Below are 15,480 nucleotides of genomic sequence, written 5' to 3' on the forward strand. Positions count from 1 at the left end.
GCGTTATCAGATGGGAAAGTGGGAAAAGTCCAGGTGAAGAATTGGCGCAAGTCACTGCACAAAAGAACACCTGTTTTGAACCTTCTGGTCTCCCTGATTTTCATTTTGATCAAGAGAATGTTCAAGAGAAAAGATTTTAACATAACATACTAGGTAAATGTGTAGGGTTAAACTACCCAAATAGGCTCCAAATGTGACTGAGGTCGTGTTGTGGGATAGTAAATGACTGGAAATTACAGTTCACTGAAATCATCTCTGTTCCTTCTGTATGGCAAAATTAGGGTTTTCTGTCTATAACATGCATTTTAATTTCTACTTGAAGAAACATTACATATTCATTTCACATGAATTTTTCATTATCTTTCATTATGTTTTAAACCTTGCCTATGCTGTTTGCCTGCAAAGATAATGTTAGGTAATAATACAGTAATAAAACTAAGTTAGTTGATTGCAGTTTCCTCACAGTGAGCTTTAGACTTTGATCAAGGTGCTATAGTGAAAGTTACATAAGCCTGATCAACTCAGTTTGTAAACAAATGGTCTGCATTGCTCCTGCACTGTCAGAGCATCATCTAAACACAGAAGAGTGCTTACACGGTCTGTAAAAAAAACAGTGGCCAGGCTTTTAAAATGATTGAGTGCCATAATAAAAACACAGGAAATTTAGACAAAGAATTCATCAGTGGATGAGAAAAAAGGGCGAGTGAAGAGACTTTTTGTAGATAATGCTATTGAATGTTATTATTACACATTTCTTATCATAAACGTACAGTACAGACCAAAAGTTTGGACACACGACTATGAAAATTGTAGAGTCACACTGAAGGCATCAAGGGCTATTTGACCAAGAAGGAGAGTGATGTGGTGCTGCGCCAGATGACCTGGCCTCCACAGTCACCGGACCTGAACCCAATCGAGATGGTTTAGGGGTAAGCTGGACCGCAGAGTGAAGGCAAAAGGGCCAACAAGTGCCAAGCATCTCTCGGGGAACTCCTTCAAGACTGTTGGAAGACCATTTCAGGTGACTACCTCTTGAAGCTCATCAAGAGAATGCCAAGAGTGTGCAAAGCAGTAATCAAAGCAAAAGGTGGCGACTTTGAAGAACCTAGAATATGACATTTTTCAGTTGTTTCACACTTTTTTGTTATGTATATAATTCCATATATAATTCCACATGTGTTAATTCATAGTTTTGATGCCTTCAGTGTGAATCTACAATTTTCATAGTCATGAAAATAAAGAAAACTCTTTGAATGAGAAGGTGTGTCCAAACTTTTGGTCGGTACTGTATAATTCTTTGATAATGCATCCATAATCACATCTGGTTGCATACGTACAGCTACAGGTGAACAGTTATAGTTTGCGAGTCATTATAAAAACAAGTTAAGATCATTTATGGCAAGATAAAATGCAATAATTCTGCAATATACTATACTATACTATTTTTCATCTATACTATGAAAAACAGCATCATATAAAAATGTTTTGATCAGAAAAAGATTATTTTCTTCTGTAGGTGAAACTGTGTGCAATGTCCCCACATAACCTGAGTACTAATCACTCTTTGGGCTTAATGATTTACAGCAGTCATGTTTGATTGTCCTCGAGCTGTTCAGAAACTGACATGCCATAAAAAAGGCCAATGTCTGGGCACAAGCCAACCCCTTGATAGACATTGGCTGGATCTTAAAATAGACAGTATTCCTTAAAATATGTACAGAACGTAGGTCTGTAAACCATTCAATGTTTGGAGAAGAAACTAGAGATAATACAAAAAAAGACTAATATATTTTTTCTTTCTTACCTCACCACAAAATATTCAAGTTTGGTTTTTCTTCTGTTGTCATAAAATTATACACAGAGTACTGTGCAAAAGATTTAAGCAGATGTGAAAAAATGTTGAAAAGTAAAAACAAAAGTGTTACTAGTTTATTTGGATCAATTAACACAATGAAAAGTGAATGAACAGAAGAGAAAAAAATCAAATCAGATCTTCATTTGGTGTGACTACCCAAAACAGTATGCATTTTTCTAGGTGAACTTGCATACAGTGTTTGAAGGAACTCTGCAGGTAGTTCATTCCAAACATCTTGGAGAACTAACCACAGATCTTCTGTGGATGTGGGCTGCCTTAAATCCTTCTGTCTTTTCATGTAATTCATGTAATCCCAGACAGTCCCGATGATGTTAAATCAAGCCTTTGTGGAGTACTAATAACTCGTTTTCAGGGCTCCTTGTTCTTCTCTACACTAACGATACTTCTTCGTCTTGCTGCAGAATAAATTTGAAATCCTTCAGATGCCTCCCTTATGGCTTTGCATTATGGATAAGTATCAGACTGTATTTCTCAGAACACATCTCCAGCTCCACTTGCAGAAATGCAGCTCCAAACTTGCAAGGAACCTCCACCATGCTTCACTGTTGCCTGTGGACATTTATGATTGCATGTGAAAGGAATAGCCTTTTGGCTGGGATAGGTCTTACTTCCATAAAGACCACTTCTGGCCAGATTTCTTTGTACAATACATGGGTGCAGCCGGGTGCCACTGGTATATGCCATATCTTTGCTGTGTGTGTGTGTGTGTGTGTGTGTGTGTGTGTGTGTGTGTGTGTGTGTGTGTGTGTGTGTGTGTGTGTGTGTGTGTGTGTGTGTGTGTGTGTGTGTGAGTGTGTGTATGTGTGAGTGTGTGTGTGTGTGTGAGTAAGAACGGAAAGCCAAAAAGAATTTACACAACAATTGAGCAATTAATGACAATTAAAATATATATATTTTAAAAGTATTCATTAGTTTACAGCATTTCTTTATACCTGCCTAAAGATTTTTCACAGTATGGTACTGTAGGAGAGCGAATGGTTTGGGGGAAAGAAGAACACATTATCTGTGTAAAGCTGCTTTGAGACAATCTCCATTGTTAGAAGTGCTATACAAATAAAAATGTATTGAATTGAATGAATTGGACATGTGGCTTTGCATGGTTACATGACATACAGCTGTTATCATTTAGGGTGTACTCACTTTTGTTGCCAGCTATTTTGACAATAATAACCGCATGTTGAGTTATTTTCAGAGGACAGTAAATATGTACTGCTATAAAAGCTGCACATTGACTACTCTAAAATATATATAAAATGTTTGGATCCAAGTCCATAGTATTGACCCTTAACATGATTCACTAAAAAGGTTGCTGAAATGTAAGGGGTGTACACACTTTTGTGAGATACTGGACTTGCAGGTGAGGACCAGCTGCAGTACACTTTATAACCAGCAGATAGCAGGAAAGAGTTTTAGATTAGTGCCCATGGGTACCCATTTTTCTCTCAAAATATGAAGTTAATAATAAAAATGATTAATTCATGAAAATAAACACAAAGAAACTTTGTAGTTTGTTATATTTTTAAATACATTGCTATGAAATGGTGAACCCGGTCAGTGGGGACTTTAAAAGTCCAGACTAATCCTGTTTGAAAATAGCATACCCGAGTGCGGACAGATATTTCATTTAAATCCAGGGAAAACACGTGGAGAATGCTTTCCTTTGCACTGAGGTACAAGCACATTAGGTTTGTAATTACATATATTCCACATACCTGCTAATCACAGATTTATTTCATGAACATCATTTAAATTTATATAAGAGTATTTTGTTTATTTATTAAAACAACAAAGCGTTTTGTTCTTTTTTTTTTTTAGTTATATTGGGCCCAAAATATTATATTTTATATTATTTATATATAAGTTATTGAGGTATTTAATTAAAAGAGACCAACAATGAAATAACTTTAAGAACTGTAAGAACTCAGTAATGAATAAAACAACTTTTATAATAATGATCTGTACTGTGATCTATTACTAAACTATCTGAGCCCCTGACTATTTCCTACAGACCATTGGTGGTCCTCTGGCTGAACTTTGAGTGGAGTCAGACTTCTCTTCAGGTCGGGATAAACTTAATCGGGTTCTGCATGGGGTATTATAGGCATTACTGACCTTTCACTGTAACACAGAGGTGATATTCTGTATGGAGGCAATTCATGTAGAATGGCTTTATAAATAAACAGGTACCCATGGTCATCTCTTCTTACACTGGGAAAAAGCCACCTCACCTTTCTATATAAAACACAGTGATGAGCTTCATCAGTTATGAACTTGTGAGCTGAATGATGTACATCATCAGGAGGTTTAAATACAGAGAAAGCCATATGATTGATAATATTTAATATGGCTAGTGCTGATTTGTGTGAATGCAGGCATGAGTCTGTTTTGCACTCTCTTTTTAATGTGCTTTAACATTTAACCAACATTTCTGTTGAAATTTAACATCAGGACTTTATGTCATTCTTTATCTTTTATTTATAGTGCATTTTTTCATTTGACCACAAAACTAAGGCTGTAACAAATGCTGGTGTATGTTTTTTATATTTGTAGAATATTTATGCTGTAGACTGTAACATATCCTAATACAAAGTAAAATTATTATTCTTTTTTATGTTATATGATTGTGTAGCAAAAAGTAGAGCAGGCTAAGGGCTCCAAAAAGGACACATTCAGCCTCAGGATTTTGCCTCTGGAATTTTAATCCTGCCAGTGCATTACAATCAGATGATGGTCCCAGGAGAACTGACCACCATCCTCCGTGAGAGGAGAAATATCTGACTTGCAGATGACCAAAGGTAATAGGAGCAAGGCAGACTTAGAGAGAAGAAATTCTAGACTATGTGCACATGCCATACCTAATGTTTGAATTATATTCATTGGGAGGTACGGTGTCTTAATTCTGTTACATGGAACAAAAAAATTAAAACACTGATACACTCTGCAGGAAATGTCATTTCCTTTTATACTATGTTCCAAACGGGGATTATAGAAATTAAAGTCAGCCAAGGTGTTTCTCTCGAACAATTAACAAGACAAATTGATCAAAAATAGATGGAAACACACAAAGTATCTCAGTATAAAAGGTGCTTTATAAACTGTTTGCACAAGGGTGATTGATCAAAGACAGATGGAACCGAACGTGAAGTTTCATCTGTCTTTGATCAATTTGTCTTGTTAATAATTCTAGAGAAGCTTCCTGGCAGACTTTCATTTCTTTAATCCTCATTTAGAACTTAGTAGAAAAAGAAATTACATTTCCTTTATGGGTTTTTTTTATGTTATTTTCAGTACTAATTATCATGATTAAGACACTGTGTTCAGGCTTCAATAACTTTTATCTAAATTTTCATATTAATTTAGTCTTAGTGCAGCTCCATGACATGATTTCACTGTAACATTGATTAAAAAAATGTAATTAGGCTGAGACCTTCAAACTATGCACGCAATTAGTGAATTAGGGCGCTTGCGCTTCATATCTTTTTGAGAGTGTTATGTAAGATATGACTTTTGATTATGAGTTTTGGATAAAAAGCTTCCATTATTCTGTGATTGCAAGTTTTCTAATATTCTCGTCCCGCAGTCTTTTTGAGCTATTTATATTTTATATACAACTGATTCCTAACCATTACATTTATAAATGTCAAGTTTGTAATCACAAGCTTGCTATTGTATGACACTTGTGTTTATGATGAAGAATCATTTATATATTATTTATGTATAATTTGGTCTACTAATAGATTAACTGATAATTTTTTTTTATTGTAATTAAATATATTTAGTGCATTGGTCTAGTTTTTGTCTCTTCTCTTTTTTTAGGCAGTAAAAATATTATATCTTTTTAAGAAATGTGCTAATATAATCATAAAAAAATATATAAATTCAATTCGAAAAAATAGTAAATATTATTTGCATCTCTACTAATATGAAAAACAAGCGAACCAAATAAAGATATCGATGTTAAAACGATAATATAATCTTAAAAAAATAAACATTGCTGCAGGGACTAATTGGGGATAATATTCTTTATATTAGAATTAGAATTATTTCTAAGATAACTTTTTAATTATATACTATCTCTATAGAATATACCTGTAAATTACTAAACTTATTTAACCAAATAAAGAACTATTAACTGGCTTAATTTAAAAATAATGTGTAGCTGCTCAGGTGAGTCAAATCTCTGAGGTGATCGTTACTATTCTTACCAGTTCAAAGGGTTTTTTTGGGCCAGGGGTCACGACTACTGTAAATGTGCTTTCTTTCTAGTTCACAGTCTGCTGTGTGAAGTAAACATCGGAGACCAGGGAATATTTACACTTCAGTGAGATATTGATTTAGAGTGCTGAGAGAGGATCATCAGTGTGACCAAGCCTGGTCTGAGAATACAGATCTTCCCACACACACACACACACACACACACACACACACACACACACACACACACACACACACACACACACACACATACACACACACTATCTATAACCACCATAAGCTGTTTTCTACAAATAAGTTTGACTTTTGATCTCCCAATACTAGAAAGAATTTAATTTCATTACGTTATATATTGCACACACTATTCAGTGGTAAATATACTGGGATTCTTTAACTGCCTGTCTTCTCTTTTTCTTTCATTTTGTGATGCTGATGTAAGTACTTTTTTAATAGTGACTTTAATATGATAAAAAGCTTTGAAAAATAGCTCATATTTTGCTGATATTGTTGTGTGGTGCTTGTTCTGTTTTTTAATATGACACCTTTGTGAAAAATAAAACATTAAAATGAAAAATATACATCAATTGACACCCACTCCAGTGGGTATCGAGTCCAAAGAAAGTGTGTAGTACTTTGTAAGGTGTAGTTGTTGTAGTTGTAGAAACATAAATAAAGATCTTGTTTGATGATTAACGATATTCCAATCTAATAATAATTATTATTTCTGTAAAAAAAAATAAAAGCTAAATCATGTCCGAACTTTTTTCCATCCTTCATTTGTAATAACAATATATAGAAATTAATTGAAGAAAGATTTAACTGATTTTATACATAAATGTAATAATAACGTAGTTGTGTAAGTATGCACACCCGTTTTATAATCAGGGATATGGTATGCAACTATAAAACGGTTGCCATCAATTAAATTATCTTGATCAACCCCAAATAAAGGTCAGCTTTTTCTGTAGGGTTTTCATAAATTCTTTAACGTTTCAGTTGCTGAAGCCATGGCCCATTTGCATGCATTTTATCTCACTTGTTCAAATTTATGGATCAAGAGAGGGGTATAAACCTACTGCACCATAATTCTTATTTATTTATGTTAATTTAATTAACATTTCCTTTACTGGCATTCATCATACCGTAATGCTTATATGTGCAATGTTACGTTAAATATTGCACTATAATCTTACCTTTTTATTTAATGTATTTGCTGTTTGCTCTACTAAATGAATGCTAAATGCATTGTCTCTGTACTTGTACTGTGAAAGTGACAACAATGTTAAAGCTAAATCTATCTAACCTGAATGAATTTCCAGAACGTTAGATGTACCATGGTACACCGTCAAGGCTGTCATCAACAAATAGATCAGCATCTCCAAGAACAGGACGTTCCAAAGACAAGAACTTACCATTGAGGCGGCCAAGAAACCTATGGCAACACTGACAACACTGAAAGAGCTCCAGGATTATTTGACAAGCACTGATTTCTCTCTGTGCATGACAACAAATTGTCATATTCATATATGACAATTATATACAATTATGACACATATATTGTCATATAGAGCTATAGGATAGGGTGACTACATTGAAAACTTTCTCATAAAAACACCTAATCTTAACTAAAGCAATTATATATATAATTAATTTTTGTGCAAAAAAAAAAAAAAAAAAGAAAAGAGCAAACATTCACCAAAATAACAGCTATTACAACACAGTAGTGCAGCATGGTGGTAGCAGTATTATTCTTCTTTTTTTTTTTCAGCCGGAAAGGCCAGAACTGGAAAAAGGCCAAATTGAAAAGAATCATGAATACCAACAAATACCAGTGGATTTTTATGCAAAACTTTTAGGTGTCTGCTAAGAAAAGTGAAAATTAAAAGTAATTTCACCTTTTAGCATAACAATGATCACATTCATACACCCAAATCCTAATCAAAGTCCAGAGTTCAATCAAACCAAAAAATGTTTTGCCATTACCTAAATCGTTTTGTGCACAGGAGAAGCCTGTATTATTAAGTTTATAATGTTTTCTGCAAAAAATGGTGTGTAAATGTTGCCAGGTGCATAAGTAGTATTTGTTTAGAGGTGTGCACACTTATTTCACAAAAAAAAAAATATATATATATATATATCTCCCCAAAATGTTTTGATTATTTTTCCCAGCATTTATGTTTTTTCCTTTGTGGAAAGTGTGGAAAAGGTTATGACGGTTTATTTTCATAAAATATTTTATCCCACAAAACATTTGGGTGTAAAGATTTTTATGTCTATTGTAGCTATGCATTTCCTAATAAAAGATATTGTAAAGAAGTGGAGAAATTTAAAGCACTGAAATCATGGAATGTTTCTGTGGACAGTTGAAGATTTTCAGTTTTACTGGCTATAATATATGCTGTGGCACTCTGGATTTATGCCTCTTATGTACTTACATAATGTTGGCCAAGTTCACTCTGAGAGACAAGGCACAGAACCAAGAATCTCCTCCACCCTCCCATTACAGGATATTTACGATAAAGTGCTGCCCACAGCTAGGGGAGGACTCTACAAGTCTGTAGGTCAAACAGATCAGTGACAAGTCACCAGAAGCATCTATAGCTTTTCATCTCCTGCGTAATTTTGCGCTGGTTCCTGCTACACAATGTTGTAATTAAACTTAGAAAACACCGACAAGTACAAGGAGAGAACACTTTCAGACTTTGCCCTGATATGACAATCAGCACTAATAGGTTTGCTCATTTTTTTATATTTTTTCAGGGCATTACTCATTAAAACAAATAATTCTTCATTCTTTATTTTAATGAGACAAATCAGGCTACACCAAAAAAAGTTTTTTTTTCAACAACTGCACTCTTACATACATTATTTTACAGTCATAAACTCCCTTTTGAGAACACCACACAAAATTATATTCAATGGCTTTTTAGTTACTGATTTAAAAAAAAACAAAACCTTTGAATGTTCTGTTTCAGCAAAGCTGGAACGTATTTTTACTGTTGATCCTATTTGTCTTTCTTTCAAACTACTCATTGCTACGTTTTCTGTTGGACAGCAACCTTTGACAATACCTCTTACGCTAGGTGAACGGAATTCACAACAAAGGTTAAAATTCCTTTAAAATCCACATTTATCCAGGTTCTGCTCTTGAGGAACATGCTTGAATCAGTCTTTAAAATACTACATTTCATAGATATTTTTGTCACATACAAAACAGAAACCCATTATGTACATCCTTTTGCCTGTATTGCAGACACATGTGCCTCATTGTGGGCTTGTGGTGAATGTATTTTGGACATTGCAAGTCTTCTTTACCAAAGCAGTAAAAAGCATTTCATCCACTTTTTTTTTGTAATTCACTCTAGTCATGCTGGAGAGAAAAGTTTAGAGGTCCACTTGGTCAGTTCAAAGGCCAAGTATCATTATCGAGTCCTTTGTTTCATGGTCCGTTTTAGAGTTCAATTTTCTTTTATTTCCTCACAAATAATTCCTATGGTCTCAGTCATTTTCAAAAGCTGTGTATTTGTAGCCAGTCCATTTTGCTGGTGGATGCCTTAGAATAAAATAGTAGATTAAATCAGTAGTGGGTTAAAGTACAGGATAGGGATTTTCTCATGTGAGCAATAGAAATTCATACAGGCCGATCTACTGCATACTGGCATGGGCTTAAGTTAGATACCGGGTTTTGCACAGCCGGGTATGCAAAGTTGGTGTGTTGTTTGGCTTTGAGTCGGAGACTGGCCAGGCTGGAGTTACAAGTGTCTCTGTACATGTAGGGGCTAGCCGTGGTGGCATAGGGGCATGTGGCCGCTGACACTGCCACAGTGTTGAGCGTAGGGTTGTTCAGATTGTTCAAGTTGCTCAGGTTATTCAGGCCTGATCCTGGCACCCCTGTCACTGCTGAGGGCACCATGGAGGAGGCCATGTTCATGGAGGGGATGGAGTTGGGTGGGGAGAACATAGGCTGTGAAGACAAAGGGCTCACATTCATAGAGTTAAAGAAGGGAAAGCTTTTAGCTGATAGGGGGCTGCTAGTCAAGCTTTTTGTGGCCCAGTTGTTGTACGAATAGCCAGAGTACATATCATCATATGGCTGCATGAGTCCATTAAACTGGGCACCAAAGCCATTTTTACACAGCTCAGCCTGCTGGTTTCTTTCTCTCTTCCTCCATTTGGCACGACGATTTTTAAACCATACCTGGATTAAGAGACAAAAAGAAAAAAAATCAAAACTCTAAGCAATATTACAGAAAGGGTCAATTTCACAATATGCACAAAATCAATAATAAGACTATTTAAAATGTACAATTGTGTGTTTTTTATCTTCAGTATCTGTATCTAAACCAAAACCAAAAACTCTATATATAAAGGTGTTATTATTTCTACAAAATATAATGCTATATTTGAACATATCATGTTATAAAAACAAATGTTGTATTCAATGATCTATTCAAATTTGTATTCCTTTTTATGAAGGCCCTAAAACATGCCACATGTCATAAATGAAAAACACCAGAATGACTAAACCAATTCTCCGTCACACTTCTAGCAAATTTATCAGCCTGCTATTTTATTTCCATTAAACTATGGTTACAGTCAGTTTATAATGATGCACCATTTCATCAGTTAAATTACTGCATTCTAATAATATATACACATACACAAGTCTGACCGCCTATACATTTATGCATTGCATTATTTAAGCCGCATTGTGTTAATTTTATCATTTGTACCCACATTAATATAATTAACGTATGTAAAATGTTAATTCCCATACCAAAAATTAACATGCAGCAGTTACACAGAAATTTCATAATTCCACAAAACATATAGATCTGGTCATGCTAATGATAAACATATTAAGAACAAATAATTTATTTTATATTTAAAAAAAAAATTGCAAAAATAAAATGATGGACAAGTTCTATTTTATTTTTTCACATGACATTAAGTGTTGATTAATTCAACAAAACTATTCCTGATTTTGAACTACGTCAGAGAGAAATGTCAGGGAGAAATCTCTCTGCACATTAGACAAATCTAAAGTCCTATTTTTAGAGGTTAGAGGTGGATTAAAGTATTAATTGCTAATTTGAAAGTATAATATTGAATTTAGCTCTTTGAAAATCTGTTGTCTTAAGCATACATTCACCTGAATTGCAGAGGAAATTTGATGGATAAAACTCCATTTGTTCTTCATAATAAAATGGTGAATACTTGGAATTCTGTCAAATTCTTGCTAATAGATGGCCTTTTGATGATATTACAACTTCTTTTATGTCATCTTTTGGATGCCATCTTTCATCTTTTAGATACTAAATAGGAGCAAGCAGTTCGAAAAGTTCGCTTTTGCTTGCTGGAGTGACATTAATAAGTTCTTACTATAGTAATAAGAAGCTCATTTGGACAGCAAACAGTATATCACATAGTTGCATTATAACACTAGTTTATTTTAAGCGATGTGGAATCCCCCACTCTTTGAAACATGTTTGCAATGATATCAATGGTGTTTAAGGCTTCACAGAAATAACTGAATATCATATGCTATCTAGATTGCCAGGGTTTCTCTGGTCTCAATTTAGGTTCTCAGCTGTTTCCAAATTTAACACTATATTTCCTTTAGTTCTTTGTCATTTTAACCAAATACATTTCTTATTCACAACATAACAGAAAAACACGGAAGAAAAAAACACGGGGAAAATTTTTTTTATGTAGGACAATTCATCTATTTTTACTATATGGTGATGAAGCCTTCTATATAAAAGCCAATGAACAGTAATAGTAACAGGACAGAGATTTTCCTGAGAAAGAAAAATCCCTCTTTGTCCAGTGTGGCTTTAATTGTAGCTCAGGTCAGCTTGGCTTCAGGTCAGGGTCATAATTTAGGTTTGGAGAGCGTATTAGGAACACATAGTCATTCAATTGCATAAATCAACATGACAGAAGAAGCATTCAGAATATGTTGCAGGAGCGAATGTCCTGCTAGGATTAGTGGGATACATACAGGGTTCAGGAGGCCACTGATAGACATTAGGACAGGGACAGCGCCAGCCCTGTTGTTCTTTTAAAATAGCCAAGACTGCATGCTATGTGACCTTTCCTCTGTCCAGCATGAATTTGATCCTATAGATGTCGGGCAGGCATGAAGCCAGTGAATGTGCTGTCATCCATCAGACTAGCAGCCCACCTGCTTTATTCTCTACTACGCTGCAATGACTAAAAGTCCTGGCTGAGATTTGAGAGGAATAGCACTTAATTTGCATATGAGTGATACGTGCCTAATAAACATACTCCATTTGTATTGGAACACATCATGTTATACTAAAGAAGGAACTGCAACAATGTATGAACCGTCATTTAATAATTATAGGTCAATTTTGCACATTGCAAAAATTTGAGATTGATGATTAACATGATTTCCATGTCAGTGTCTGTATATCAAAAATACAAATGTACAGGCAGTGTTTCGAGTAAAATCCTCCAAAATATCCTGAGTGATATATTGCTGAGCGTTATGGAATGAAGCTCAATTTCTGCACTGCGGAACATCACTAGACACATACCCTCACTCGTGCTTCTGTGAGATTTGTCCATACGGCAATCTCCTCTCTTGTGCTCATGTCTGGGTAGCGGTTTCTTTGGAAGGTGGCCTCCAGTTCCTGTAGTTGCTGACTGGTGAAATGTGTCCTCTGTCTGCGCTGCTTTTTCTTTAAAGAGCCATCCTCAGGGTTTGATTCATCTGTCTGATTCTGATGGGACTTCTCTGTGTCTGCAATTAAAATATATATATATATATATATATATATGTGTGTATATTACTGAGTTTTTGTGCACTGTTTGTCCATTACAATTCTTTACATATAAATACTCATAGACAAATTCATTTTTGCATGAAACAATGAGGTATGGGAAAATTGGCTTTTAATGAAAGTTACCCAGCAAGAAATAAAGACTGACACAAAACAAAGTAAACAGCGAGACCAAACAGCATTTGTTATGTCTGGGGAAAATCCTCCCTCACCAGAGCAGTGCTGCAAATTGAAGACCTCACAGAAGGAGCGAAATTAGCTGGCCACATAATCCCTGGATCAGGCATTAGTGACAGGGCAGGTTTGGAGCTGTTTGGCATGAGCTTAACTCCAGGAGCATTTCTAAATCAGCAAGATTTTCAACACACCAGAATTGTCCATAAATCAGCATGATGTTTTTTTTGCCACATTAATGCTCCTTATTGTGAATAGAAACGTTTCAATGTATTTTAAAGAGGAAATAAATCTGTTCCAAGCAACGTGAACACCTTAATTTATGACTTTTTCTAAAATAAAGAATAAAGAAAATAAAAAATCTCTCTCTCTCTCTCTCTCTCTCTCTCTCTCTCTCTCTCTCTCTATATATATATATATATATATATATATATATATATATATATATATATATAAATATTGGTTAGATTAAATGTTGGCTTGTGCCCAAAGCCTTGTTATAGGTACATTTATGTTTGTACTGCATCTCTTGTCACATTTGGCTGCAATTAAATATAAATTTATCAGCAGGCCCTTAATGCTACAGCATTAGCTTATAAATGTCCCATAAGGGCAGGTTTCTCTGCTCAACTGGTCCAGATAATGATAAAACTTGAAACCTCCCCTCAAAACCCCTCAAAAACATCCTATGTGGCTTTGTACATGGAATGCAAATGAATGGAAAACCTCTTTAAAAGCTAAATGAAAAGTGTTTGAGAGAATGAGCAGAGGGATATTTAGGAGATATTATTGCATGCTTAAATACCCTGATTATAAAGTGAGGAAATGTGATAACTTTTTAAATTGTCACACATGTCCCAGAAAACATATAATAATACATAAATGAAAAAAAGGGAAAAATAAAAATGGCAATTTAAAAAATGAGACATCCTCAAATTTAGAAAACAATTTGTCCACTAGTGGAAGTGCAATTTCCATAAACACTATACACATGTACGTTCTGCTTCTCAACTTCTCATCATTTCTCATGCTGGTGTTTTTGTGCTTTTTGTTTAAAACAATAAATCACAAAAATTAGTAGTATTTTTTACTTGTATCTGTTGATGATTTACTATTTACTTTTGTCCACACGTTCCATGAGAGTAATTTAGGTTAACTTTGGACATGCTCTTTAATGTATATCTCTTTAATAAATATCTCTCCAGGATATTCATTAATGTGTCATTTATTTTAGGCAATGACTGGAAAAATACATGATAATATCCTATAATGTGCTGTTTATTTGTTATTAAAGCATGTTTGTTGAGCTAGTAGATACACTGTTGGGCGTGATTGGGTAATATACGCAACAAGATGCATCTTTTCTGTTGGGAAATTCAGATATCTAAAATAAAATGATTGTGTAGAAATGCTGTCAGTAATCTAATAATGCACTCGATATCTATTAAACAGCTAAACCGCTTTCATAAAATGAGTCTAGATTTGCAGTACTGAACCCAAATCTAGAACAAATCCCCAGTTAAAGATCAAACCTGCTTATAATCAGAGGTTATTGCTTTTAGAAGCGCAAATCTACTGTTACAAACATAACCAACCGATCACGAGAAAATCGAAATACTAGAAAGCAGAAGTAGACTGGTATAAATACACGCTATCTGTGTTCAAGCCTGAGGGTCCCAAAGTCTCACAAAGAATATATACTCTATATTTTCTAGACTTGTATAATAGGAAACATTCAGACCTTTTGGGGTATTTATGTGTCCAACACTAAAATCATGTCATCATGGATGATCGAGATAAGACTATTTCTGTGAATTTATTAAGGATTTTGAATGTAAAAAAAAAATCCTGATTTAACAATCGGCGTGTTGAAGAATAAAACTGAAACGGCGGCATCCCCAGAAAAAGTGCATGATGCCAAAGCTCTTGAAAATAAAGTGACATTGTTTTATATTATGATCTGCATGTTAGTGAATTGCACGGTTTATTTAGTGGGGTAGTCTATGTGCAGTTTTGTTCGCAGTTTGTTCACACTGGATTAATGCATATGACTTAGTGTAAGTTATGATGTAGGTTATAGTGTTAGTTGTAGTGTTTCAGGATATTGTTATGTAGTAATATAGTTCCAGGAGACTGACCGCTGTTGTCCTGGCCTTTACACGCCGCGTCGTGTTGCGGAGTGCCGGCGTCGGACAGAGACAGTGCGGGACTGCGGGCCTCGGCGTCCGCCAGCAGATTAAACTCCATCCCCCCGACCCACAGGCTCTACAAAAAAACACAAAACACACAAAGCTTTATATTGCATCACGTGAAATTTTTTTAAATTTCCATTTTTTAAATGATTTTTTTTTTAACGGAGAACCAAGAAGAGCAATAATCCATGCGCAATACTCGCAATGCATTTGC

General features: G+C 34.8%; 1 protein-coding gene across 2 annotated transcripts in view; it reads right to left on the bottom strand.

Annotated features, from left to right (window-relative positions):
• Positions 1–8,872: 8,872 nt before the first annotated feature.
• The window catches only part of pitx3 (paired-like homeodomain 3), a 13,082-nt gene continuing 6,474 nt past the window's right edge, over positions 8,873–15,480 (bottom strand). For both annotated transcript variants that reach the window (XM_083540642.1, XM_083540641.1), the window contains exons 2-4: positions 15,213–15,339; positions 12,655–12,860; positions 8,873–10,289 (exon numbers count right to left, since the gene is read on the bottom strand). In XM_083540642.1, coding sequence (XP_083396768.1) covers positions 9,723–10,289; positions 12,655–12,860; positions 15,213–15,321 — 882 coding nt within the window. In that variant the 5' untranslated portion in view covers positions 15,322–15,339 and the 3' untranslated portion in view covers positions 8,873–9,722. The remainder of the gene's footprint in view (positions 10,290–12,654; positions 12,861–15,212; positions 15,340–15,480) is intronic.

Source organism: Silurus aristotelis, assembly GCF_946808225.1.
Source record: "Silurus aristotelis genome assembly, chromosome: 4".
In the NCBI taxonomy this organism is placed as follows: Eukaryota; Metazoa; Chordata; class Actinopteri; order Siluriformes; family Siluridae; genus Silurus; species Silurus aristotelis.